The following is a 25679-nucleotide window of genomic DNA, read 5'->3' as shown; positions in this document are numbered from 1 at the left end:
CACGCAATATTAGTTATCTGCACTGCCCTTTGGCTTATCTACTGCGCCCAAGGTATTCACAAAGTGACTAGCTCCAGTCATTGCATTTTGCAGGCAAAGAAATATTCAAATATACCCATATCTGAACGATTGTCTAATTCAGGCAGAAAGCCAGGACATGCTTTTGAATCATCTGGCCTTTGTACAAAGAGTGCTGACTTGTCTGGGGTACACCATAAACTAAAAGAAATCACACCTGGTACCCTGTCAACAAATTATATTCCTGGGAGCAAGCTTGAATACAACTTCCCAGATGGCTTTTCTCACGCCAGAGAAACAGATTCATTTGACAACCTACTTCAAACAAGTGGCCACAAAAACCCTGCTGTCTGCAAGGCAAATAGGTTCATGGCCTCCTGCATTCTTCTAATTCCATATGCAAGATTGCATATGAGGAAACTACAATGGTATCTAAAAACCCTATGTGGTGTCAACATTCTCAGGATCTAGAAGCAATGATTCCCATCATACCTTGCCTACGCCTAGAGTTCCTTTGGTGGGAAGAGGCCTGCCACCAAAACAAGGGATTACCATTCATGCTACCCCCTGCTGCCCAAACCCTAACAGACGCATCAGACTATGCATGGGGGGGGGGGCTCACCTGGCAGGGAAGTGCATTCAGGGCAAATGGAGGCTCACCCAGCAGGAAGTGCATTCAGGGCAAATGGAACCAAAGTCAAATGCACGTGCATAGCAACCAAAAAGAAATGTTAGCTGTACAGAATGCTCTAACAGCCTTCAAGGATCACATTCTTCCAGGACAACTAATGGTAAAGACTGGCAACACAACTGTTATGTGGTACATAAGCAGGGGGGTGCACATTCTTACCCCCTCTGCAGACCAGACTAGCCATGGCATTGTGGAACACAGCCTTGAGCTACCAAGTGAATCTACAATCTCAATTCCTGCCAGGAAAACTAAATACACTGGCAGACGGACTAAGCAAAAACTTCATGGACCCACACGAGTGGAAACTGTAACCAAGGATTTTCACCATGTTGACAAGCAAATGGGGGAGCCCAGATATAGACCTGTTTGCCTCCCCCAGAACTATCAATTGGACAAAGTTTGCATAAGGATTTCCCACAAACAAGCTTGGAAAGTAGATGCCGTGTCCTTCAGCTGGAAAAAACTTTCAGTTTATGCCTTTCCTCCTCTTCTCTCCAAAGTACTACTAAAGATCAAACGGGACAAGCCAAGGATGATTTTGATTGCACCAGACTGGCCATGCCAACACTGGTACCCCCTTTTGCGCAGTATGTCACAGTTGGCCCCATGGCACCTGCCGCAGTCAACCTTCCCTGTTGCCTCAACAGGAGAACCAGGTTCTGCACCCTCAGCTTTAAACACTGAACCTAGCAGCCTGGCTTATTACCTTATCTATGCTTTACCATCCCTCAGTAAGCCAGTGATGGATATCATTTTAGAGGCAAGGAGACCTAGTACTAGAAAATCTTATGCTGCAAAATGGAAAAGATTATGTGCCTGGAACCAGTCTCCAAGGATGAGCACAGCAGCGCCCAATTTACCTCAGATTTTACAGTACTTAACTGAGATGCTTCACAAGGGCTTGTCCTTTTCCTCCATCAAAATTCACGCCTCAGCCATTTCAGCTCATTATAACACAGAACCTCCCCTCTTCTCTCACCCACTGCTCAAGCAGTTTCTTAGAGGGGACAAAAATTTAGGGCCACTGAGGAGAGCTCTGACTCCAGCCTGGGACCTTAACTTTGTCTTGGAGGAAACTCAGTCTTCCTCCTTTCGAGCCAGCTGCTACTGCAGATTTAAAATTTCTTTCTTGGAAAACTGTGTTCCTTTTAGCAATCACTTCAGCAAGAAGGGTATCTGAATTACAGGCCCTTATGGCAGTGGAGCCTTTCATCATCTTTCATGCGGACAGGGTGTCCCTCAGAACAAATCCCTCCTTCATGCCCAAGGTGGTATCCAGTGTGGCTCTTAATCAGTCCATTCATTTGCCAACCTTTTTTCCCAATCCACAGAACAAAGGGGAATGGGTACTGCACTCCTTAAATGTGAACAGACAACTTAGATTCTACTTGGACAGGACTAAGCCTCAAAGGAAATCTGAACAACTGCTGGTGGCATTTGCTGCAGGGACAGAGGGGAAGGCTGTTTCAAAGCAAACAATTTCTAAGTGGATAGGCCATTGCTTTCATTTCTGCTATAAGCCCCATGGAAAACCTATCCCACAGGGCATCAGACCCCACTCTACCAGGGCTGCATCTACTTCTACAGCCTTTCTCCGAGGTGTCCCTACCAGAGACATCCTAGAAAGTGCTACCTGGAGTTCTGTACGTACTTTCACCAAGCATTATCATTTACCAATTTTCTCTAAATCCGGAGCTGTCTTTTCCATTACAGTCTTGCACGGCCTTATAGCTGGTTCTAATGCTACTTAAATTCCTCCTCCAAACCTTAGCTTTGGGAATCTACCCAAATGTAATGACTGCAACAGTGAAATATGAAGAACATAGTACAGTTGTGTACACTTACCATAAATGTAGATGTTAGAGTGTATTCATTGTTGCAGTTCTGGTTACCGTCCCTCCAGTCCCCTGACTTCTTTTGGCTTTATCTCTACTTTCTTTTACTGTTTTAAAGCTTTTTGGTGCATTTGCTTTTCTGTTGGAGGTATAACCTTGTATTTTTTATATATTTATTTGCTTCCCATTAGGGGGGGGGGCAAGAAAAACTGATGTAATAGTGTCGGCTGCATGTTTTATACCCCTGATGACCTGACGTCATGGAAGAAGAGACAGCAACCGACGCAGGACCCAAGACTTTGTTAATCAGGCCGAATGAGGGTTACTGCAAGCAGATAACCCAAATGTGATGACTGCAACAGTGAATACACTCTAACATCTGCATCTATGGTAAGTGTACACAACTGTACTTTCTGCCTCCTCGGTGCCGACTACCACATCGGCTCCAAGCTTGGCTCCAATGAAGTTTACAGAGGTAGCCTCGGTGGCGCCCATCCCGGCACCGACAATTACGGCACCGCTTACTTCGATACCAACCAGTATTTCCACTTCTTTATCGGCACAGTCTTCGTCCGTTTCGACCCCGTTATCAGTTCTGACAACGACGTCTGAACCATTCCTGTCGTCCACTCCTATAGTGACTTCTGCTCCGAAGCCCATTCACGGCTCCGACCATACCGTGATCTGTTGCAGAATTGGAATCAGTGCCATTCTGCGACATACCACGGATCCGACACTCATTCAATGTGGACCTGTTTGCTGGACAAGCCTGCCGACACTTTTTGGACCGGCCTGACTCCCCTTCAGGTGCATCGGTGAGATCCACCAGGACTCTTTCCGAATTGGATGTGGTGCGACTTTTTGATCAGCTTCTGACTGCTAGGGGAATCTCAAATTTGCCTAGACCCTATGCCACTCCTGGGTTTGGGTCTATTTCTCCAGCATCCCCTACTTGCTCTCCTCCCTTGGACCCCTCTTTTCCATGGCTCATCTGTCCAACTTTTACTAGTGAAATTCCTTCCTCGGCGCCGACAAATCTGTCTGAGGTTCCGAGATCCTTTTGGGTGCCTGTTTCGTCGGAAACCACCCTTCCTCAATCTTATGCTTGGGGGGGGGGGTTGAGCCCCTGGTCTCTGTTCCGACGGTTATGTCTGCCCCGATTTCCGATCAGAAGGTGACTACCGCTCCGAGCTGGATTGAGGCTCCGTCCCCGGGGGTGGACCGTCTGGAGGGGGGTGTGACCTGGTTCCGATTTGTCTTCGGTTCTGGGCTCCCATTCCTCTTCAGGCAGGCCAGCTTTCCGGGTGATGGAGAGGGCGCTTGCTGCCAGTAGTCCTCCACAGTTGGTTATTCCCCCAGTTCCTCTGAGCTGCAGCTGTCAAGGTCCACCACCCCAGGACTCCGAGAGCGCAAGGCCCAGGAGATCCCTGTCCAGGGCATTACACTTTCAGAGTCTTCTTCGGATGTTCCCACCAAAGAACCCCCCTCGGAAACGAGTGTGTAAGAGGAAACACACTGACTCCCCGGAAGAATCACTCAGAGGATACGGACTACGATGATGGGGAAGGGTCCCCATGGTCACCCCCTGACGTCTCCTTCAGGGACATCATGGAAATCTTGAAACAGAGGGGTGACTGGAAGTCCTCAACCCCTTCCTCAGAGGAATCTGTATTCCTGCAGGCCTTTCGCTCTCGGTGCTCTACTTCTTGGTGCTCCCCCCGCCGCTGAGCTGGTTAAACCCATTGTGCAGCGGGTTTGGAAGAACCCCGACTGCATTGAGGCCATTCTCAGGAGATCCAAGTACTCCTAGAGGATCCACCCCATTGGTCCAGAGGTTTGCCAGAGTACGCTATGGTGGTGGCTGCTGACACGAAAAAGGACCTTGCAGAAGAGTCATGCTGTTCACCCGCCCAACAGTGTCCCAGGCAGTGAACAGGTTAGGGAAGCGAGTCTTTGCATCTGCGACCTTTGCGGTTAGGTCTCTGAACTTTATGGCACATTTTACGAGGCTCCAGAGAGATTTTATCTCCAAACTCTCCAGAACCCTCGCTGATCAAGTATCGGATGGAGCACGAGATAAGGTTGCTTCCCAACTTGCCAAACTAGAATCCATTTCTAATTCATCCATGAGGTTGCTGTTGCACGCAACCAAAGGAGCAGCTATAGCTGCTGGGTACAGGCGTAATCATGAGACTTCACGCCTGCATGTGCATCTGTGACTTCCCGGACTCCAAGTCTTCCATTCTAAATGCCCCTGTCGAACCTTCGACTCAGTTTGGTGCGAAGGTCAAAGATGCACTAGCCAGGTGCGAGCAAGATGGGAAGACCTTGTCTGCCGTTGGCCTACGCTTTTCCAAACCTCAGCGGTTATTCTCCAGGAACCAGAAGAGCGGAAAGATGTGGCACAAGAAGTCTCGAGGTCCTTTCCGAGACGCACGTGGTGAGGACTGCTCCAGAGGCAAAGGGGGTTCCAGTAATGGAAGACGTGCCTTTCGGGGCAGAGGGGGTCCCCGGAATCAGGGCTACAAAGACTCCTCAGGTAGACCGTATCAGCGCTCCTGAGGTGCTGCCCGATTGCTTTCTTCTGGAAGCAGTCGGGGCACGTTTCTCTCTGCACCAAGATGCCTGGCTATCCATTATGAACGATCAGTGGGTGCAGAGAATCATTACCAGAGGCTACCATATTCCACTAATATCCTATCCAAGACCTCCAAAATCCCTTCCTGATGTTCCACCAAGTCAAAGGGAGGCGGCAGCTTCCGAGATACGAAAGCTACTTCAAAAACGAGCCATTCAAAAGGTCCCCTCAGATCAGTGTGGATCAGGGTTCTACTCAAAATTATTTTTGGTGCCAAAGAAAACTGGACTGGAGGACCATTCTGGCACTCAGTCATCTAAACAAATCAGTAGTTCAGACCAAGTTGCGCATGGTCTCGATTCAATCCATCCTCCCCTATCTGCAGGAGGGTGTGTGGATGTGCTCATTAGATCTCTGGGATGCGTATTATCCTATCAAGATGGACAAGCGCTCCAGGAGCCTCCTTCGCTTACAGCTGAGAGCCAGTCACTGCCAATTCAGAGCCCTGCCTTTCGGTCTCTTGACGGCCCCCAGAGTGTTCATGAAATGTCTTGCAGTGGTAACAGCTCATCTGAGACTTCAGGGATTCCAGGTGTTTCCATATTTAGACAATTGGCTCCTCTCTGCCCCCACCAACCGTATTCTGGTCAGGGCCCTCCGCTAAATTTTGGCTCTAGCGGCGGCATCACCATACACTGGTGGAAATCAAACCTTCATCACAGCAACTGGAATTCATAAGGGCAGTATTCAACATGCAGTCAAGCCTAATCACTCTTCCTGTCCACAGGCTTCAGCGACTCATGGCACAAGTTCAGGTGATACTCTGCCAAGGCAAGGTGTCTGCAAGGGAGATTCTTCAAGCCTTAGGATCTATGGCCGCAGCCATCCCCCTAGTCCCCTTAGCCAGACTACATATGAGATTACTACAATGGCTTCTTCAGGCCCAGTGTATACCCAGTCTCCACCCAATGAGCTCAAAGATTCTCATCCCCAACATTTGCAAACAAGATCTCCTCTGGTGGATGCGTACAGATGAGAATCTTTGGTGTCGTTCCTTCCAGGTTCCACAGCCCAGCGCCATGGTGACCACGGATGCTTCCCTGATGAGGTGGGGGGCCACTTACAGGGAAAGTCAGTCCAACACACGTGGTCTGATGTAGAGGTCAATTTGCATATCAGTGTCCTGGAGTTGAGTGGTGCTGTTGGCGTTGCAAGCTTTTCATCCGCTTCTTCCGTCCGGAACAGTTGCTGTCCAGTCGGACAAATTGTCCATGGTCTGGTACATAAACAGGGAGGGGCCTCGTCTTACCCCCTTTTTCACGAAGCCATGAGAATCTGACAATGGGCGGTAGCTTCCAACTGCTTCCTGATCGCAATGCACATCTCGGGAAGCTCCATTGTGATTGCGGACAGACTGAGTAGATGCATACTTTATCCTCACGAGTGGTCTCTAAACCCGAGTGTGGCAACAGAAATTTTCAGTCACTGGGCCAGCCATGCTGCGACCTTTTCACCTCCCCTTCAAATGCAAAATGCAGAAGCTACTTTGCCCTCTTTCCCCCACTCGGGGAGTCACCGAGACACGCTCTAGTCCATAATTGGACCACTGGTCTCCTTTATGCTTGCCCTCTGATCCCCCTCTTTCTACAGAAGGCTATTTGGTTGAGAAGCAAAGTGATTCTTATTGCCCCATTTTGGCCTCGTCAAATGTGGTTTCCCTTCCTTCGACCTCATCTGCTACTACCTCCTTGGATCCTAGGCACTTGTCAGGATCTTATTGCTCAACCACAAGGGCTGACTCCTCTGAATCTGTCCACCCTCAAGCTGATAGCTTGGTTTCTCCCCTTCCGTTAGTTGCCAGGCAAGAAACCCTTTCTTTACCTGTCCGGGATATAATTTTGGTTTCTCACAAACCATCCACCAGAAAACTTTGCAAGGGTAAATGGAAAAGATTCTCTATTTGGTCACATAATCAGGAGATGGACCCCTTCTCAGCCCCGTAGCCACTATTCTGCATTATTTGGCTGAGCTGTTCGACAAAGGTACCTCAGCTTCTACCATCAGAGTCCATCTAGCAGCTATTTCCAACTTCCATAATGGGTCTGAAGGAGTGCCACTTACCTTCTCTCGTCTTTGCAAGACCTTCCTCAAGGGGATTTCTCACAGCAGGCCTCACATCAGACAGCCGATGGAGGCATGGAATTTGTCATGGTTTCTGCAGGCTCGCTCTCTGCCCCCGTTTGAGCCAGCTGCTACCTGTGATCTAAAATTCTTATCTTGGAAATCTTTATTCCTGGTGGCTGTAACTTCAGCAAGGTGAATTTCGGAATTACAAGCATTATGTATCAAGAGTCCTTATTTGATCTTTTTCATAAGGACAGAGTATCACTTTGAACTAACCAATCTTTCCTCCCCAAAGTGGTTTCTGAATTTCCATTAACCAGTCCATTGAGCTCCCTGTGTTTTTCCCAAATTACTCTAACAAGGGAGAGTACTGCCTACATTCCCTGGATGTTCGTAGACAATTATGCTTTTATCTGGACAGAAATAAATCATTCCGCAAGTCAGACCTGTTTACATTTCCTTTGCAGGCCGTAGAGTGGGAGGTGCAGTATCAAAAGTTACTTTATCTAAATGGCTCAGGGATTGCATTGCCTTCACATATTCATTTTACTGAAGGATCTAAGCCGAGCCAAATCAAAGCTCACTCAACTTGGGCTATTGCAGCATCTGTTGCCTTCCACTCTAGGGCCTTCATGGATGACATTTGTGCAGCTGCCATTTGGGCTAAGCCCCACACCTTTATCAAGCATTACAAATTGGATCTGATCTCCAGGGGAAGAGTGGCCTTTGGCTCAATGGTTCTTAGGAATGTTCTTCCGTAAGGGCCACCAAGCTTCTCCAAGTAGCTGGGGACTCTGTCCCATCAGTGATGAACAGGAAGAAGATTAACAACTTCAGATAAAGAAGTTATGTCTTACCATAATGTTCCATCTGAGTTGTTGATCTTTTTCCAGTCATCACACCCTCCCACCGACCCCCTCCTAAGGTTCCTGGTGGATCTTCTAGGCGTTCATGGTGTATTAGGGTTTCTGCGCAGAGATGGCCTTTGGCTTATTCTTTCTCTATATGTTGCATGCAAACTTGATCTGAGGTAACTGAGCAAAGGGCATTGTGCATAGCAGCTTAGCTTGAGAGTTTTTGGTGCCCGCAAGCTTGGTGTAAGGCCGACTCTGTTCCGAGGGCTCAGAACCGAACCCATCAGTGATGACTGGAAGAAGATCAGCAACTCGGAACGGTATGGTAAGACGTAACTTCTTTTTTCGAATGTATTCTTCACATAGATGTGTTTCTAGACATAGTCCAATGGTGGGGGTATTCCTCGAATAAACGTTTTTGAAGCCCCTCTGAATAGGCAGCTCCCTCCCTTCTCTTTCAGACTGCTATGCCATCTGGTGAGGAAGACTGATGCCCTTGCTTTTACTTTGAAGGGATTGTTTCTCTATGCTTACCCTCCTTTTCCAAGAGTCCTGCAGAACATTTATCTGGACTCCTCAGAAATCTTGTTAGTGTATCCCTTTTAGCACAGACAGCACTGGTTCCCCCTATTTTTGCATCTGGCCAGGGGCAATTGCCACATGTTACCTTACTGGTTGGCTCTCCTTACACAGGATAAGGGGTCACTCATCCATCCTCGCTTCACTCTTCAGCTGACACCACGGGTGATGGGGCTTTGACCCCTTTTAGGCACCTATTTTGAGGATGTGCTCAAGGTTTTGCAGGAGATGAGAAAACCTGCAACCAGAAAGTCCTGTGTTTCCAAATGGAGAAGATTTTCTGTCTGATACCATGCTCATAGCTAGGACCCTGTGTGTCTGTGTCTCTCCTTTTTGTGCGAGTTTCTCCAGCCTGACTTGGTCTGTTCTTCTTCGGTTCCTAGGTGTTTACTAGGCTAATGACCACAAGGACCTTTTTAAACCTAGCCCAAATCTCTGACAAGTTTTGGTCTCCATGACAGGTGTAAGCAGGGGCTCTGGAGATGAAACCTTTACATGCAGGGCCTTTGGAGATTAACTATTTACAGGCTGCCTGTGTCCATTAGAGACATGGGTGCCAAACTAGGGATCGATTTCTTGTTCCTCATGCAATTGTCCAAGTTGCACTTGAAATGGGTTATGAAGGAGCTCTGCTCCACATGGATGGTGGAGCCTGTTTCAGACTGGGCTGATTCTAGGATACACGCTTCTGTCTCCAGCAGGTCCTGTTTATATGACAGGGAAGGTTTAAGTCTTTAGAATGGTAATTCTGGTGCTGTTTGTTTTGCAGATATGCAGGAGGTTTGTCAGAGGGGTCTGACAATGCCTTGTATGCCAGATATCTCCCCTCAAAAGCCTGTAGGAGACAATACAGCGGTAGGGCCTTGAGACGGTCTGCATAAGACATGTCAATTACGCCATGTTTCTTTTACTGAGGAACCTCTGTGACTATTCCAGTTGTTCGATGGGCCTAGTTAGGTACGTACCAAAGGGGGCATTGTACTGTACAGTTCTGGTGAATGCAGATTTATAGTGGAAAAATGACTTCCTTCGAACTAGATGCCATACCTTTTTATAAGCTGCGCAACATAGAATGATTTCTTCACTACTGTAGACACGTGATGGTCAAAGGCTAGATTCCTTCTGTGCGTTCCCAAGTCCCGGACTACTGTTTCAATTCTTAAGGGTGTGTTGTCAGTATGATAGTTATCAGGGGTGGTGACTTCCTGAATGATACTGTTTTGCATTTCTTAGCATTTAGTTTTAGTCCATGGCACCAGTTATTTGTCCAGGTCAGCCCTACCTGGAGAACATTTGTGTCGGTGTAGGATTCAATGATAGCTCCTAATATGCAATAATAGGCAAATTTAGTCCGCCAGCAGCAATTGACATTGACCTTGACTGTAGAGAAGTAAATGCCAAAAAGGAGCGGTCCCAGTAATGATCCCTGAGGGACTCTGCTTGTGACTGGTCTCTTTGTAGAGATGGATTTCCCAATTCTAACTTCCTAGGTCCTGTCTATGAACCAGTTTGACTATCCACTGCTCGAGTGGGGTATTGTTGTATGCCTTGGCCAGGTCAAGGTAGGCAGTGTGAACCATTTTGCCCTCATACACTGCTTTGACTTCCTCAATGAAGTCCAGGTTGAGTAGGCATAACATGCACATGACGAAATCAAATTGGGTTGGGTCCAGTGTGTGGAGATTTACTGTCATTATTGATCATTTCCATGATGATTCCATGGATTTACATATGGGACTAGTGAGACTTATGGGACTATAGTTTCCTAGGTCTGTAGATGGCCCACCTTTGTGCAGAGGGACTCGAGCTGTGACGTTCTAGTCTGTCTACAAAACCACTTTCATCCCTTTTGCAAGACATTTCCTCTTTTTCCCAGTTTCTGTGCTGTCAATATTAAAAAAAAAAAAAAAAAAAAAATTTCTGTAGTCCTATCTCGCCTTCATTCTTGCATATGGGATCAGAGCCGATCCTCTGCTCCGACTCGGCCTGTTTACAAGCTGGAAGTCTTCTAGTTGGCTCGTGGCTAGGTAGGTATCCCATGGTGCACCAGTACAATATCCAGATCTCGTTTGCCGCATCGAGTTTGGTTGTGCTTCCCTTTGGCTCTGGCTAAGTTTTGCAGTTATTCATATTTTATTCGAAAATTTTTTGACTGTTTTAGTCAAAACTGTTAATGTGAAGTTGTTAAATCTCGCAGTTTATTCTCACTGATGGGTTCGGAGCCGATCCTCTGCTCCGACATGGCCGATAGCAAAGCTCAAGGTTTGCCAGTAGCTTGAGACCAAGCCCCTTATCCCACAATGCACTGCTGGAATTACCCCAGATCTAGTTTGCCGCGGCAAGAGAGATCTAGAGTGATCTAGTTAGCTCGGACCATTTTGACAAATCGCAAGTTAAAAAAAACTCTTCTTTTTGAGTGATTGTTAGTGTTCAGTGTGTTTCTAGTTTAAAATAATATAGCTTTTAATTAGGTTAGTTTTGTAGAGATCCTACCCTGTGTGGAGTTTTTGTTTTCTTGGTGTTAGGCCCTTTCTTGGCCTTATTTAGTCTTACTAACTAATTGTTAGTTTTTTTTTTAGTGTGGGCTTATCCCTGTATTTAGCCTTTACAGGTATTTTTTGTGGTGTTCTTTTAAAAGAATGTCGGATGAGAGAGAAATCTCACCCCAAATCAGGGTTTAAAAAGTGTCCAGATTGTGGACAAAAAATGTCCGTTATGGAGGGACATGTCCAATGTGTGTATTGTCTGGGGGCTAAACACCTCCAAGACTCTTGCAGTATATGCCATTCCTTTTCATCTAGGGTTCCCTTAGAAAGGAGGAGAAAGCTAATAGGGGGTTACTTGCAGCATTCTTTTTCTGAAACGGGTAGCCAGGAAAGTGCCAGCACTTTGTTAAAATCTTCGAAGTCTTCTGATTCCAAACAGACCAAGAAGGCAAAGAGATCAGAGGGTACAGGGTCATCGGCTCCACAGCCCTCAGAACAGAGTGTCCCTTTGGTTCGGAGCCAGCACCCAGTCTTGGAGCCGGTCTCCGAGGTCCCCTCATCTCCTCTGCTCCAGTCAGCACCTTCGGTGCATTCCTCTAAGTCTTCGGTCAGCTTCTCTGATATGAATATGGATCGGCTAGTGCAGAAGCTTTTACGGGCACCAGGACTTGCTAAATTGTTGTCAGCACTGACCACTTCGGAGCCGAAGACCATTGAACCAGATTTGACTCCTCCGAGCCGTACTGGACCCTCTGAGCCGAAGGAGCCGGAACCGATGATTGTCGAACCCTTGGAACCGAGACCTGCACCGGTGTTATTGGTTCCATCTACTCAGATGTCCTCTGTACCGGCAGAGGACGCTAGGAGCCGACTCTCTCCTGTCTGGTCCAGGGAGGATAGTCGGACCGATATGTCTGTGCTAACTCTTCCTCTCGGGGCTTCGGCTCGGATGAGCTCGGCTCCTACCTCAGGCTCGGAGCCTATGGAGTCAGTGCGGGAGGATCAGATGGTCCGTCCGGGTCAGTCTACTCCTCGTTGGAGCCATGGCGCTTTCAATGCTGTGAGGAGAGTCATGTCTCCTAAGACATTGTCAGCATTGGTTCAGCCTTCCCTCTCCCCTCAAGTTCCTGTGTCCGCTTCATCTACCGGTCCCCCTGTGAAGTGTAGAGACCCTGAGCCTCAAGTACCCCCACAGGCATCCCCTCCTCTTCTGAGACCTCCCCAGATCTCCCCACTGAGGAGGTACCCAGGAAGAGATTGTGCAAGACGAGGCACTTGGACTCTCCACAGGAGTCTTTGACATCTGACGCTGACCTGGATGAGTCAGAAGGGTCCCCTCGATCCCCCTCTGAGGATAACTCCTTTGCAGAGATATTAGAGATCCTGAGTCAGAGGTGCGGTTGGCAGTCCAAAACCCCTACTGAGGACGAGTCAGTACTCTTCAATGCTTTTGGGTCTCAACCTTCCACTTCTTGGGTGTCTCCGCCTTACGATGAGCTCATGGAGCTGATCTCTCGTAAGGTGTGGGAGTCGCCGGAGGCCATGGAACCTGTCCCTCGGAAGCCGAACAAGTTTATCTCTGCCCCAGTGGACAAAGCCTTTTTGACCAAGGGAGTGCCTGTTGTCATGGTGGTAGCTGCAGCCACCAAAAAGGAAGTGTCTGAAACATCCACATCTATCCATCCTCCTAATAGAGAGTCTAGGATCATGGATAGATATGGGAAATGCATGTTTAGTTCAGCGACTTTTTCTCTTTGATCGCTAAACTATTTAACCCATTTCATGAGACTCCGAGATGATCTGCAAGAGCTAGGAGATGCTCTTCATTGTACGGTAGCTGCAAGGGTGGCCGACAGAGTCAACACACAGCTCGCTACCCTAAATTCGGTTGTGAACTCGTCCATGCATCTCGTATCATATGCAGCTGATGGTCCGAGTAGAGCCGCTAGTTCAGGCATTGCTCTGCGGAGACGAGCCTGGATGGATGCGTCTCTGTTCCTTTGAGGAGCCCTTTAAGTCTTCCTTTATTAACACTCCATTTGATGGCTCATCACTGTTTGGGCCTAAAGTAAAGGAAACATTAACCAGGTGTGAGCAGGAAGGCAAGACCCTATCTGCCGTTGGAGTCTGTTTTTCTACCCCTACTACTCGGCCCTATCCCAAGGGCCCTAAGGGTGGAAAAATGTGGTTCCGAAAAGCACAGGGAACCTTCCAGGACACGCGTGGAGAAACCCCCTCTAGAGGCAGAGGAGGGGGTTATAATGGAAGACGCCGCCCGCGCGATAGAGGACAGTTCTCTGGTCAGCCCTACCAGCGCCCCTGAAGGGAGGCCCGGCTGTCAGACTCTGGAGGCAGTTGGGGGGGGGTCACTTATCTTTGTACCCAGATGCCTGGCTAAACATAACGTCTGATACTTGGGTACAAAGCATCATTTCCAGAGGATATTTCATACCGTTCTCTACCCCTCCAACTCCTGTATACAGAATCCCAGATGTTCCACCCAGTCTCGGGGAACAAGCATTCGTAGTGGTCCACAAATTGCTAGAAAGAGAGTCATCCAACCAGTCCGAGCAGACCAAGTTGGATTCTGAACTTACTCTAGATTCTTTTTGGTACCAAAGAAAACAGGGGACTGGAGACCTATCTTGGACCTCAGCAGACTCCATCAGTTCGTAAAGAAAGAGAAGTTCCGAATGGTCATGCTTCAGTCCATTCTTCCCTTCCTAGGGAAAGGCGATTGGATGTGCTCCATAGATCTCAAGGACGCGTACTATCACATAAAGATGAACAGACGCTCCAGGGATCACCTGCGTTTCTGGCTGGGAGCCAATCATTACCAGTTTTGAGCCCTGCCCTTTGGTCTCACTACAGCCCTTAGAGTGTTCACCAAATGCATGGCAGTGGTCACGGCTCACTTGAGGCGTCTCGGATTCTAGATGTTTCCATACCTAGACGATTGGCTCCTCACCACTACCACCAGGCATCATTTGACTCGGGCAACACAATACACTCTGACACTCTGCCATCAATTAGGCATTACAGTCAACTTCGAAAAGTCTGCCTTATCGCCATCGCAGCATACCGTTTTTATAGGAGCAGAGTTAGATACCTCAACCACCACTCTACATCTTCCAATCTAAAGAGTCTCACTTCTCCGCCAACACATCAACTCACTGGTGTCAGAACAAAGCTACAGCAGCAGAGGTCTTGAAGGTGCTAGGTTTGATAGCAGCTGCAATCCTGACCGTACCAGTCGCAAGGATGCATATGTGAATCCTTCAATGGCTCCTCTTTGCTCAGTGGTCTTACCAGAAATTGCTGATGCACCACATGATTCTCATCACAGATTCCTGCAAGAGAGACCTTTGGTGGTTGACGTCTCCATGTCACAATCGGAAGGCCCTTTGTCCCCCCAGTAGCCACTGTGACCACGGACGCTTCCCTGATAGGGTGGGGGGGGGGCATTTTCAGTGAAAGACTGCCCAAGGCACATGGACGATTCAAGAGTCACATCTGCATATCAATGTTCTGGAGTTGAGAGCGGTACTTCTGGCGTTGCAGTACTTTCAGGACTCTCTTCCTCTAGGAGCTATTGCAATTCAGATGGACAACATGTTAGTAGTCTGGTACTTGAACAAGCAAGGTGGAACCAAGTCTTGCCCCCTTTGTCAAGAAGCCCTCAGGGTTTGACAATGGGCTGTGTTGTCCCAGCGTTTTCTGTTAGCAACGCACATCCCGGGGAAATCCAACGTGATAGCGGACAAGCTAAGCAGGGCGATATTGCTCCCTCACGAGTGGTCTCTCAAACAGGTTGCAGAGTTGATTTTCCGCTAATGGGGCCAGCCTTGCTGCGACCTCTTTGCCAGCCACATCAATTCAAAATGCAGAAGCTACTTTGCCTTAATACCACCTCCGGGACATCCCCTGAGAGATGCACTTGTGCACGATTGGCCCCTGGGTCTCCTTTATGCATTCCCACCCTTTCGATTGATACCCAGATTTTTACAGAAAGCAAAATCACTGGGAAGGACTGTTATCCTCATAGCCCCCTACTGGCCTCGACAGATTTGGTTCCCATTTCTCCACCATCACCTGCTGGAAGATCCATGGATCCTCGGCTCACTTCTGGACCTTTTGACGCACCTGTCATGGGGCCGCCATCCTTCCCTGCAGTCCCTGAAGCTGACTGATGGCTAATCCACTTCCCCTAATTGCCAGGCTTCATTCAATTTCAGGAGATACAAGAAAAATTCTTGTCTTCTCACAAGTCATCCACCAGGAAATTATACTGCAGTAAGTGGAAAAGGTTCTCAGTTTGGGCCAACACACAGAAAATGGACCCTTTCCGAGCTCCACTATCATCCATTTTAGAATTTTTGACAAAGATTTTTAAGGAAGGGGCAACAGCTGCTACAAGTTAGTCCATTTAGCCACCATCTCAAATTTCCACCTTGGATTCGATGGTTCAAATGTTATGGGCCATAAGTTATCTAAAACTTTTCTTAAAGGTGTTCTTCACATGAGACCTCCTGTCAAAATTCCTTATTCTCCCTGGAATTTGAACTTTATGCTGTCTCAAATTATTCTCCCCCCTTTTGAACCAGCATCTTCTTGTGATCTCAAATATTTATCCTGGAAAACTATTTTTCTAGTGGCCATTACTTCTGCCCACAGTGTCAGAACTCCAGGCATTATCTGTCATACCACCTTACATGATTTAACATGCTGATGGAGTATCTGTCAGAACAAATCCCTCATTTTTGCCTAAAGTCTGTTCCGAATCCAATATTCAAGTTATTGAATTGCCAGTCTTTTTCCCCAGCTACTCTAATAAATTGGAATACATGCTGCATAAACTTGACGTACATAGACAGCTCGTATTTTATCTTGATAGAACTAAGGATTTCAGAAAATCAGATCAGCTTTTTGTGTCCTTTTCGGAGGCTAGAAAAGGAAATCCAGTGGCTAAAACAACTCTTATCTGAATGGTTATCAGACTGTATATCCTTCGTTTATGAGAATGTAGACATGCCATTGACGCACAGACCCAAGGCTCATTCTACCAGAGCCGTTTCTACGTCTTCTGCCTTGCAAGCTAAATTGCCCCTTGACAATATTTGTGCTGCAGCCACTTGGTCTAAGCCTCATACCTTTATTACGCATTACAAAGTAGATAAGGCGGCCAGGGACAGGTCTTCTTTTGGTTCTACATTGCTGAAAAATGTACTCCCATGAGCTAACCAAGATTGAGGGTGCTAGGGACGCTACCCATCAGTGAGAATAAACGTTGAGATTTAACATCTTCACATGAAGTTATGTACTTACCATAACGTTCCATGTGAGTTGTTTATCTCGCCTTTATTCTCACGTCCCTCCCTCCTTCCCCCTCCTGGCTGACAGTAGACTTGGAGGCTAGTACTATCCTGGCTCCTCAGTACTTCTTTTCCATTGGAAAGTGTTCCCATTTTAGAGTAGGGTAAAGGTATATGTAGATACAGATATATATGTATGTGTGTGTGTGTGTGTGTGTATATATATATATATATATATATATATATATATATATGTATATATATATGTGTGTGTGTGTGTATATATATATATATATATATATATATATATATATATATATATATATATATATATATATATATATATATATATATATATATATATATATATGCAGCAAACAAGATCTGAGGTAATTCTAGCAGTGCATTGTGGGATAAGGGGCTTGGTCTCGAGCTACTGGCAAATCTTGAGCTTTGCTATCGGCCGTGTCGGAGCCGATGATTGGCTCCGAACCCATCAGTGAGAATAAAGGTGAGATAACTCACATGGAACGTTATGGTAAGTACATAACTTTTTTATATCATTGTTAGTGCATAGTTAGCGTAGTTTGCAATTTAGAATAGTTAGTCTTTCTAATTGCACCTTTGTGTGCAATCTCTTGGTACTTTGGCCTCATAGTATTGGTATCCTGTGTGCTGTTTTTCGGGTTTATTAATAGATTTAGTATTTGTAGGCGCCTTTGCGCGCTCAGACTGTGTGTTGGGCATAAGTCAGTTTTTGGCAGATTCCCGCTTGTTAAATTGTTACCGTTGTTAACAGAACGAGGTTCTGTTTTATTTCCTTAGTCATAAGTCTGAGTTGTTTGCGGTTTCCCGCTTGCTATATTGGTTACTGTTAACAGAACTAAGTTTGGTTTCCTTGTTGAGTTTACACTTTATTCCTGTTTGAGTGTTTGACTTCTCTGCTTATTCTAACTTTCACTAGGTCTGTTTGTTAGAAGACCTAGTTTTTCCATTCCTTTCCTGCCCAGGCTAGGCCCGTTTAAGTTAGAGGACCTAGTCCTCGTGGTGTCTTTCTCTTTCCTGCAGGGCTAGGCCTGTTTAAATTAGAGGACCTATTCCTCTTCCCTTTTCTCTGTTTGTGTGTGTGTGCTCCTCTCTGAGAATGTCTAAAGAAAGTAAGGATCATAAGCCATCTGGCTTTAAGAACTGTATTAAATGCTCACAGATGATGTCCATACCCGATGGCCACAGTAACTGCGTTTACTGTTTGGGGGCCATCCATTTATATGAAGCTTGCTTATTTTGCCACTCTTTCAGTGCTACAGTGTTGCAAGAAAGAAAATAAGCTCATCCTAAAAGGTCTTCTTTAAACCTTCCTTTGAGGAAGATCTGGCTAGCTCTTCCTCCTCTTCTAGATCTCGGGGATCTAAAAAGGAAAAGTCTAAGTACTCTTAAGAGGCCCTTCCTGGCTGGTGTCTCTGAGCCACCTCTTAAAATCACTAAATTGGACCGGTCCACTGCCTCATTGGCTCCACGGAGCTCTGTGCCGATTGAGAGCAGTACTGTGGTTACAGGGTCGGCCTCAAGTAGCTCGGAGCCGACAGCTGAGACTATCTCATGGAGCCAGTCTATGGATACTCTACTAGTCTCCAGTAATGCAGAGATCCCGCTCTCCTAATCTGTCCTTCAGGTCTTCCAGGAGTTTATCGGAAGAGGATGTGGAGAGGGTAGTGCTGAGACTTTTGAAGTCATCTGCTTTACCTAAATTATTGTTGGCTCTGACTCTTTCGGTTCCAGAGCCATTTGAGTCCGTTAAGCCCCATTCGGTCATTTCTTCTCCAAGCCATGCTGGTCTTTCGGAGCCGGAGTGTTTGGTACCACTGGTGGAACCCTCAGCTCCAGCCCCCTCTGTGGTTGTTTTGGAGCCGAGTTCTGCTCCGACACTCTTGGTGCCGTCTTTAGTGTCTAGGAGCTAAAGCTCCCCAGTCGGCCCCTACAGGAATGCCTGGAAATGAACCTCTTCAGTTCTGAGTCTTCCTCTCAGTGTGTCGGCGAGGGTGCGTTTGGATCCTACGTACATTTCGGAGCTGATGGCTCTGGTGCCGACTGCATCCTCTGTCTCCTTGGAGCCGGGGAGGTCTTCAGAGCCGGAGAGGTCGGCATTCGAGATGTTGAGGAGTGTGCTGTCCCAATATTCAGCTCCTACCAGGGGTGCCGACACTTTTCCCACTAAGGCACCTACTTCTGTCTCAGCTCCTACTCTCTCCGTGGACAGCAGAGACCCTCAGTCTCAGGAGCCACCGCCCGGTGGCCCTCAGTTTTCCGAGACCTCCCCGGAATATCCTTCCGAGTAGCCCCCCACGGAAGAGGACATGTAAGAGGAAGCATGTAGACTCCCAGGATTAGTCTCTGACCTCTGACACTGACCTCTATGAGTCAGAAGGGTCCCCCAAGTTGTCCTCTGTCTCCTTCGTAGACATCCTGTAAATCCTTATAAAGAGGTGCGGCTGGCCCACTGTCACCCCTTCTGATGAGTCAGTGTACTTGAAGGCTTTCAGTTCTCAACCTTCAGCCTCTTGGGTGTCTCCACCCTTCAAACTGATGGAGCTAGTTAGTTGAAAGGTGTGGAATATTCCTGATCCCGTGGAGCCAGTCCCCAGGAGACCGAATAAGTTTCTTTCTGCACCCCAGAAGATTTTTTGTCTAAAGGTGTTCCCGTAGATGCCATGGTGGTGGCGGCCACTAAGAAAGAGCTAGCTGAGACTTATGTCCATCTGCCGAATAAGGAGTCTCGAACGATGGACAGATACGGGAAGCGTATCTTCTCTTTAGCAGCATTTACCCTTAGATCGCTGAACTACCTGACTCACTTCATGAGGCTTCATGGAGATCTCCTTAAAGAATTAGGAGATTCTCTACAAGGTACATGTACTGAGGGAGTCCCTGTTGTCCACCTTGAACTTTATCGTTAACTCGTCCATGTGGCTTATTTCGTATGCAGCCGATGGGGCGAGTAGAGCAGCAGGTTCAGGAATTTCCCTAAGGCATCATTCCTGCATGCGTTTGTGTAACTTTGCGGACCCGTTCAACTCTACCTTTACCAACGCCCCCTTCGATTCCTTATTGTTTGGATCCAAGGTGAAGGATACTCTCACCCGGTGCGAGCAGGAAGTAAAAACACACACTGCCGTGGGAGTACGTTTTACTGTTCCCTCTAGACCATATCCTAAGGGTCAGAGGGGTGGTGAAATTGTGGTTCAAGATGTCCCAGAGGCTTTTCCAGGATGCACATGGTGACTCCTCCTTCAGGGGCAGAGGAGGAAATGGTAGACATCGCCCTAGAGGCAGGGGCGGTCCGCAAAACCAGGGAGGTCGTGATTCCTTTCGGGGCCGGATTTACCAGTGCTCCTGATGTGGGGCATGACTACTTCTCTGGGGCCGGTCAGGGGTCGCGTTTCTTTGTATCCAGAAGCCGGGCTGGTATCACTCAAGACAAGTGGGTACAAAGAATTAGTACCAGAGGTTATGTCATACCCTTTTCTCTTCCACCCTTTGTCCCTAAAAGGATCCTGGACATTCCACCCATCACAGGGATCAGGCAACTGTGGAGGTCAACAAGTTGCTGTCAGAGTCATTCAAACCGTCCCAGCAGACCAAATAGGATCCAGAACTTACTCCAGATTCTTTTTAGTGCCAAAACGTATAGGGGACTGGAGGCCTATCTTCGACCTCAGCAGAATCAGTAAGGGACAAGTTCCGGATGGTGACACTGCAGTCTATACTCCCCTTATTAGGGAAAGACAATTGGATGTGCTCAGTAGATCTCCAAAATGCCTACTACCACATAAAAATGGACAGGGTGTCGGAGTTGTCTACGCTTCCGACTGGGAGCCAGTCATTACCAGTTTCGAGCTCTTCCCTTTGGTCTCACTATAGCCCCCAGGGTGGTTCACCAAGTGTATGGCGGTAGTGACAGCTCACCTGAGACGGCGAGGATTCCAGGTGTTTCCGTATCTGGACGACTGGCTCTTGACTGCCCCCACCAGGCATCTACTTCTTCAGACCAGGGACGCTACCCTTCAGCTTTGTGCCCAGCTGGGAATTTCTGTAAATTGGGGAAACAATTGCCTTATTGTCCTCTCAGTCTGATTTTTATAGGCGCAGAGATGGACACAGTAGACATATTGGCTCGTCTTCCTGTATAAAGGGTGCAGAATCTGATTCTTCAAATTCAACGTCTTCTCCCCTTACGAAAGGTCAAAGTCGAGACTATTCTACAGCTTCTAGGGACCATGGCTTCCACCATAATTACTAGTGTCACTAGCCAGACTACACATGAGGATTCTACAGTGGCTCTTGTCGTCCCAATGGTCTTTTCAGCACCTGCCATTATCTCATCACATTCTACTGACAGACTCTTGCAAGAAAGACCTCCTTTGGTGGACTCTACCCAATCATTTAACCACAGGCACTTAATTTGTTCCTCCCCAACACTTTGTTAGTGTGACCACGGATGCCTCATAGGGTGGAGGGGGGGCATTATCTAGGCAGGACTGTCCAAGGCACATGGCAAGGTCACGAGGCTCACCTGCTTATCAACATTCTAGAGATGAGAGCGTTGCAAGCACTTCATGACATTCTGCATCTGGGGACTGTTGCAATACCTTTACCCTTTAAAATCAAGGCTCATTCTACCAGATCTCAATCCAACTCTGCAGCCTTTTAAGCCAGGGTCCCACTTGATAATATTTGTGCAGCAGCAATGTGGGCTACCCCTCACACTTTATTACTCATTACAAATAGGATTTAACCTCCAGGGGTAGAGCATCCTTTGGTTCCACGGTACTCAGGAGTATTTTTCCTTGAGCCACCCAAGAGTAAGGCGCTAAGGACACTGTCCCATATGGTAAGAATGAAGGCGAGCTAGGACTACAGAACATAAAGAAGTTATGTACTCACCATAACGTTCCATGTTTGTAGTCCAACTCGCTCTTCATTCTTACGAACCCACCCTCCTACCTCCATCCTGGAAGTACCTGGAGACAAAAAAATATTACTTTTTATGGAGACCTTTTAGTATTGGCTTCTTTTGTATATTTGTTATGGTCTCTCCTAGTTAACAGCAAACAAGATCTGGGGGATTGTACTGGTGCACCATGGGATACCTACCTAGCCACGAGCCAACTAGAAGACTTCCAGTTTAATAGGCAGAGTCTGAGCCAAGGATAGGCTCCGATCCCATATGTAAGAATGAAGAGCGAGATCGACTACAAACATGGAACATTATGGTGAGTTCATAACTTTTTTTTGTGCTGGTATGCTCATAAAATTTATTTGTGGTGTGTAAAATATCCACTTCTGAGCAGTGACAGGAACTTTACACATGACTAGTAGGAGAGTTCCTTTTGATACAGAAGTTAGGCCAGATATTTTCAAAACCTGGAGCTTTAAGACTGGCTGGAGCCATCTTACATTAGAGATTGGTCAGTGGTGGTTATGACTATTTGGACATTCCAGGAGTGTGAAGTTTTTCCCCAGTTAGAGGCTGGATCCAGTTAATGGTCTTTCATTTTTAAGACCAAGTGAGACTTGGGAACGTCATTCCACCCTGAGCTCTTGCCATGGGTGTGGGGGGGGGGGGGCAGTATGTTTCTCTGCCTGATCACCTTGGGTGCACTGCTGCTAAGCCTGATAAGTGAGCAGCAGTTTAAATCTCCAGTCCAAGACTTTGGAGTGCCAGGTACCAAGGTTTGCTTAAGACTTCTCATCTTGTAATGGTATCAGTCCAGCTGGGCTGAGAAGTACATCTCTCATTTAACTCTTAGGAGCATCATTTACAAGCGAGTACCTTCAGTGTTTGGGTATTTGTTGTCTGATCCTGCACCAACGTCTTCCCCCTGGTAACATCACCTTTACTATGCTTGTACCAACTTGTGGGTTGTCTCTGAGTTCCTGCATGCACCAGTTGCTCATGCTTTACCTCATGCAATGTGGTAGATGCCAAATGTATTGAGGATGCAGTTTCCAGTACTTGCTAGCTGCCAAGGATCTCCTGAGGAAGATCTTAACGTTTTGAGACTTTTGGTGTCTGTTTACAGGTTTGCGAGACTGATAATTTGACTGTTTACAAATATGACAGCCTGAAATTTGATTGTCCTGAAAGTTTCTTTTATAAATTAATATTGTTACAACTCAGTTTTTATCTGTAAGTTATTAAAATTAAGGTGGCATATTATGATTACACATTGCCAAAATGCTGGCAAGTTTGCCACAAAAAAGAGCGCTTTCCCCTTGAACTTGAATGCTTATTTCTGTTTTAGGTTTGCATTGCTGTAGTCCTCCATGGATATGCCTGCTGGTTCTTTCAGCTTTTTCCCGATTAGGGGTCACCACAGCAGATCACCTGTCTGCCCAAGATTGGCAGTGAAGTTTTTATGGTGTTGAGTTGCCAGCCTGGCGCCCAATCTTCCACAGAAGACACACACACATGCACTGAAGCCTAGGGCCAATTTAGATTATCCAATCCACCTACAGCATGTCTTTGGGATGTGGGAGGAAACCAGAGCACCCGGAGGAAACCTACGTGACCATAGGGAGGACATGCAGACTCCGCACAGGAGGCACACCAGCTGAGAATCGAACCGGAGAACCTCTTGTTGGGAGGCAGCAACACTAACTGCTGCACCACTGCGGCCACCCATGTATATGCCTTCTGCTAACTCTGGGGGGAAAAAAGGGGGGGTTATTGTTTCCAGAAGTCAAAGTGTAGCAGTGCTGGTGTGTCATGTTTGTGACTAAGAAGCTTTGTTTGAGAAGCAATGACTGAGTTGATAAAGTAATGGAGCAAAGTGAATGTTGTAGAATAGTCTGTTATAGCTTTCTTTCTTGTGGTTTCAGCTTGTGAGCAAACTCGTTCAGATTCGAGATTATATTACAAAGGCCTGCTCCATGCGTGACGATCTCGTGGAAAAAAATGAAAGATCTGCAAATGTTGACAGACTTTCTGAGCTTATAGAACATTTAAAGGAACAAGAAAAGTCTTACATGAAGTTTTTACAAAAAATGTTGGTACGTATGTGGGCAATATAAGTAAAACTTTGGGCTTTTTAAGTTATTTAATGTAAAATGTGTTTTTTTTTGTTAAACCTCTTTTCCCCAGTTCATAACATGCACAAGGATACTTAAGTTGTCAAAGCTTGTAAGAGCTTTCTTTGCTGCAAAATTAAATGCTCAATGTATGGATCAGTGTTGCAGTAGCGTAAGCCATATGTTCCTGTCCCCTTGAAACTGGCCAGCTTTCAAAGCTTAAGAGCACCCTCCATGCATTCCAGTTGCCTGGATCTCAAGCAGAGTACCATAAAAATATGTTGGAGTGTAAAATAACCTCGGAGCTCTTTTCTGCCAGAGTGTTCTCCTTCTTAGGGCCCTGTCGAACTCTCTGCTAGATTGCTAGTGATCCTTCAAGACTGGGCAGATAAGTCAGTCACTGGCTAGGGAAAACCTTACGCTTAGTGTATTTTTATGAGAGAACCTTTTTGTAACGGGATTACTGTATTTGGGTAGAAATGTTGTGAATTTTGGTAGTGCCTTTGCATTTCTAAGGGCATTAACATGCAAATGCTTAGGTGAGCTTTTTGTGTGAACAGTTTTAACTTTTAACTGAATTTTAAAATCAGTACTTGATTATTTTTGTGTTTAGGTTCATAGGCAAGTACTAGGCTATTGGCCCTAGAGCCTATATAAGCCTAGCCAAAAGAAGTTCCCTGGCTTTCGCCAGACAAGAAAATTATTTTCCTGTGCCCCTGTCAGCAGACACACAAGTGACCCCAGGGTGAATTTCCTGTTTCCCATCCAACTGTCAAGATTTCTCTTAGAGGGCAAATGAGGAGCTTTGCTTGACATGAATGGGTAGTCTGTTCCAGAGTATGAGAAGTTTCTGGGACAGGAATCTATCCCTCCAGCATGTTCTGTTTATTGTGGTGGCAAGGTTTAGGTCTCTGGAGCATGTGGCCTGGAGAGATTGGGGTTTCTTTAAGTGTTGCATGTCCATCAGATCTGGGTTAAACATGCCTTTGTATGTTAGGCAGAGGTCACCTCCGAGTAGGCGATATGCGACGGAGTAGAGCTGGAGTTTTTTGAGACAGTCTGTGTATGGCATCTGTTAGAGGTCAGTAATCCTCTTAGTGAGGTATTTCTGTGGCCTTTCTAGTTGTTGATGTCTTGCGAGGTACATGCCAAATGGGGCATTTTACTCCATAATAGGTCTGATGAGGGGGATGAGTAGAGAGGACTTGACCACCTCTTTTTCTGGAGGAGAATCCGTTTGTGATGAGGTGTGTCACGTAGAAGGATTTCCTGACTACTGTGGTGATGTGATTATCAAAGGAGAGACTACCGTCTAACTGTGTCCCAAGGTCTCTTATCACACTTGGTGTTTTGCGATCCCTTGAATTTTGGGGCAGTTTACTATGTGAGGGACTGCCAGTGGTTTACTTAAGTCAGAATCACTTGTTCTATACTTCACCTTTTACTGACTTGTCCAGTTTCTATTTACTTTTGTGGTCTGTTTCTGACGAGCATGTTTTATTTAGAAGGACGCGCATTGCAGGGAGATCAAAGTGTTTCAAGAAGTTCTCATTTTGGAATTCTGTTTGAGGAAAGTGTTTTTTAGATTTCCCTTTTGAAGATTTAAGTTTTTTGAGAGCTTATCTAAGAAGCCTTTTTTCATTGGAAATAGAATGCAAATCCTATGACAGTGTTATATTTGTTATAGTGGAATATGTTTGAAACCTCAGCAATTCCTTTTGTGTTGTCTGTTTTAGAGAATGTTTGTGACACTGCTAATAGTTTACCTGATATGCAGCCTTGTCTGTAGGAAGTGGGACAGTTTGTACATAACACATCAGACATCTATTTTCTAATCCTAAAACAGGCCTAGCAGTGAGTTATCTAGCCATATTCTCAACATATTATTGCTGCTAACCCCAGTATCACTGACAGGGATAGGAAAGCATTGGATAACTTTGGAAACAAAGTGATTTTTTTTTTTTTTTTTTTTTTTTTTTTTTTTAGTATTTTAACATTCTGGATTTAAACCCATCAAGCTTATATGCTAAAGGTGTACTTTTGTCTTTTGAGAGCATGCAAAAGTTAATTAACTGTACTTCTGAAGTAAAAAAATCATTTAAAGCCTCTAAAAATCTGCTTTTCTGGGAAAAGT

At 46.4% G+C, this 25679-nt stretch overlaps 1 protein-coding gene across 1 annotated transcript in view; it reads left to right on the top strand.

The window, feature by feature from the left end:
• PCM1 (pericentriolar material 1) overlaps positions 1–25679 on the top strand; it is a gene marked incomplete at its 5' end in the record, with an annotated part of 3258627 nt that overhangs the window by 67011 nt on the left and 3165937 nt on the right. Inside the window, one exon of the mRNA XM_044063494.1 lies at positions 23357–23527. Within this exon, the coding sequence (XP_043919429.1) occupies positions 23357–23527 (171 nt within the window). The remainder of the gene's footprint in view (positions 1–23356; positions 23528–25679) is intronic.

This window comes from Protopterus annectens, chromosome 2.part1, assembly GCF_019279795.1.
Source record: "Protopterus annectens isolate FY-2018-M chromosome 2.part1, PAN1.0, whole genome shotgun sequence".
Lineage (NCBI taxonomy): Eukaryota > Metazoa > Chordata > Ceratodontiformes > Protopteridae > Protopterus > Protopterus annectens.
The sequence above is the reverse complement of the archived record's forward strand: the minus strand, read 5'-3'. Positions and strand labels throughout refer to the sequence as shown.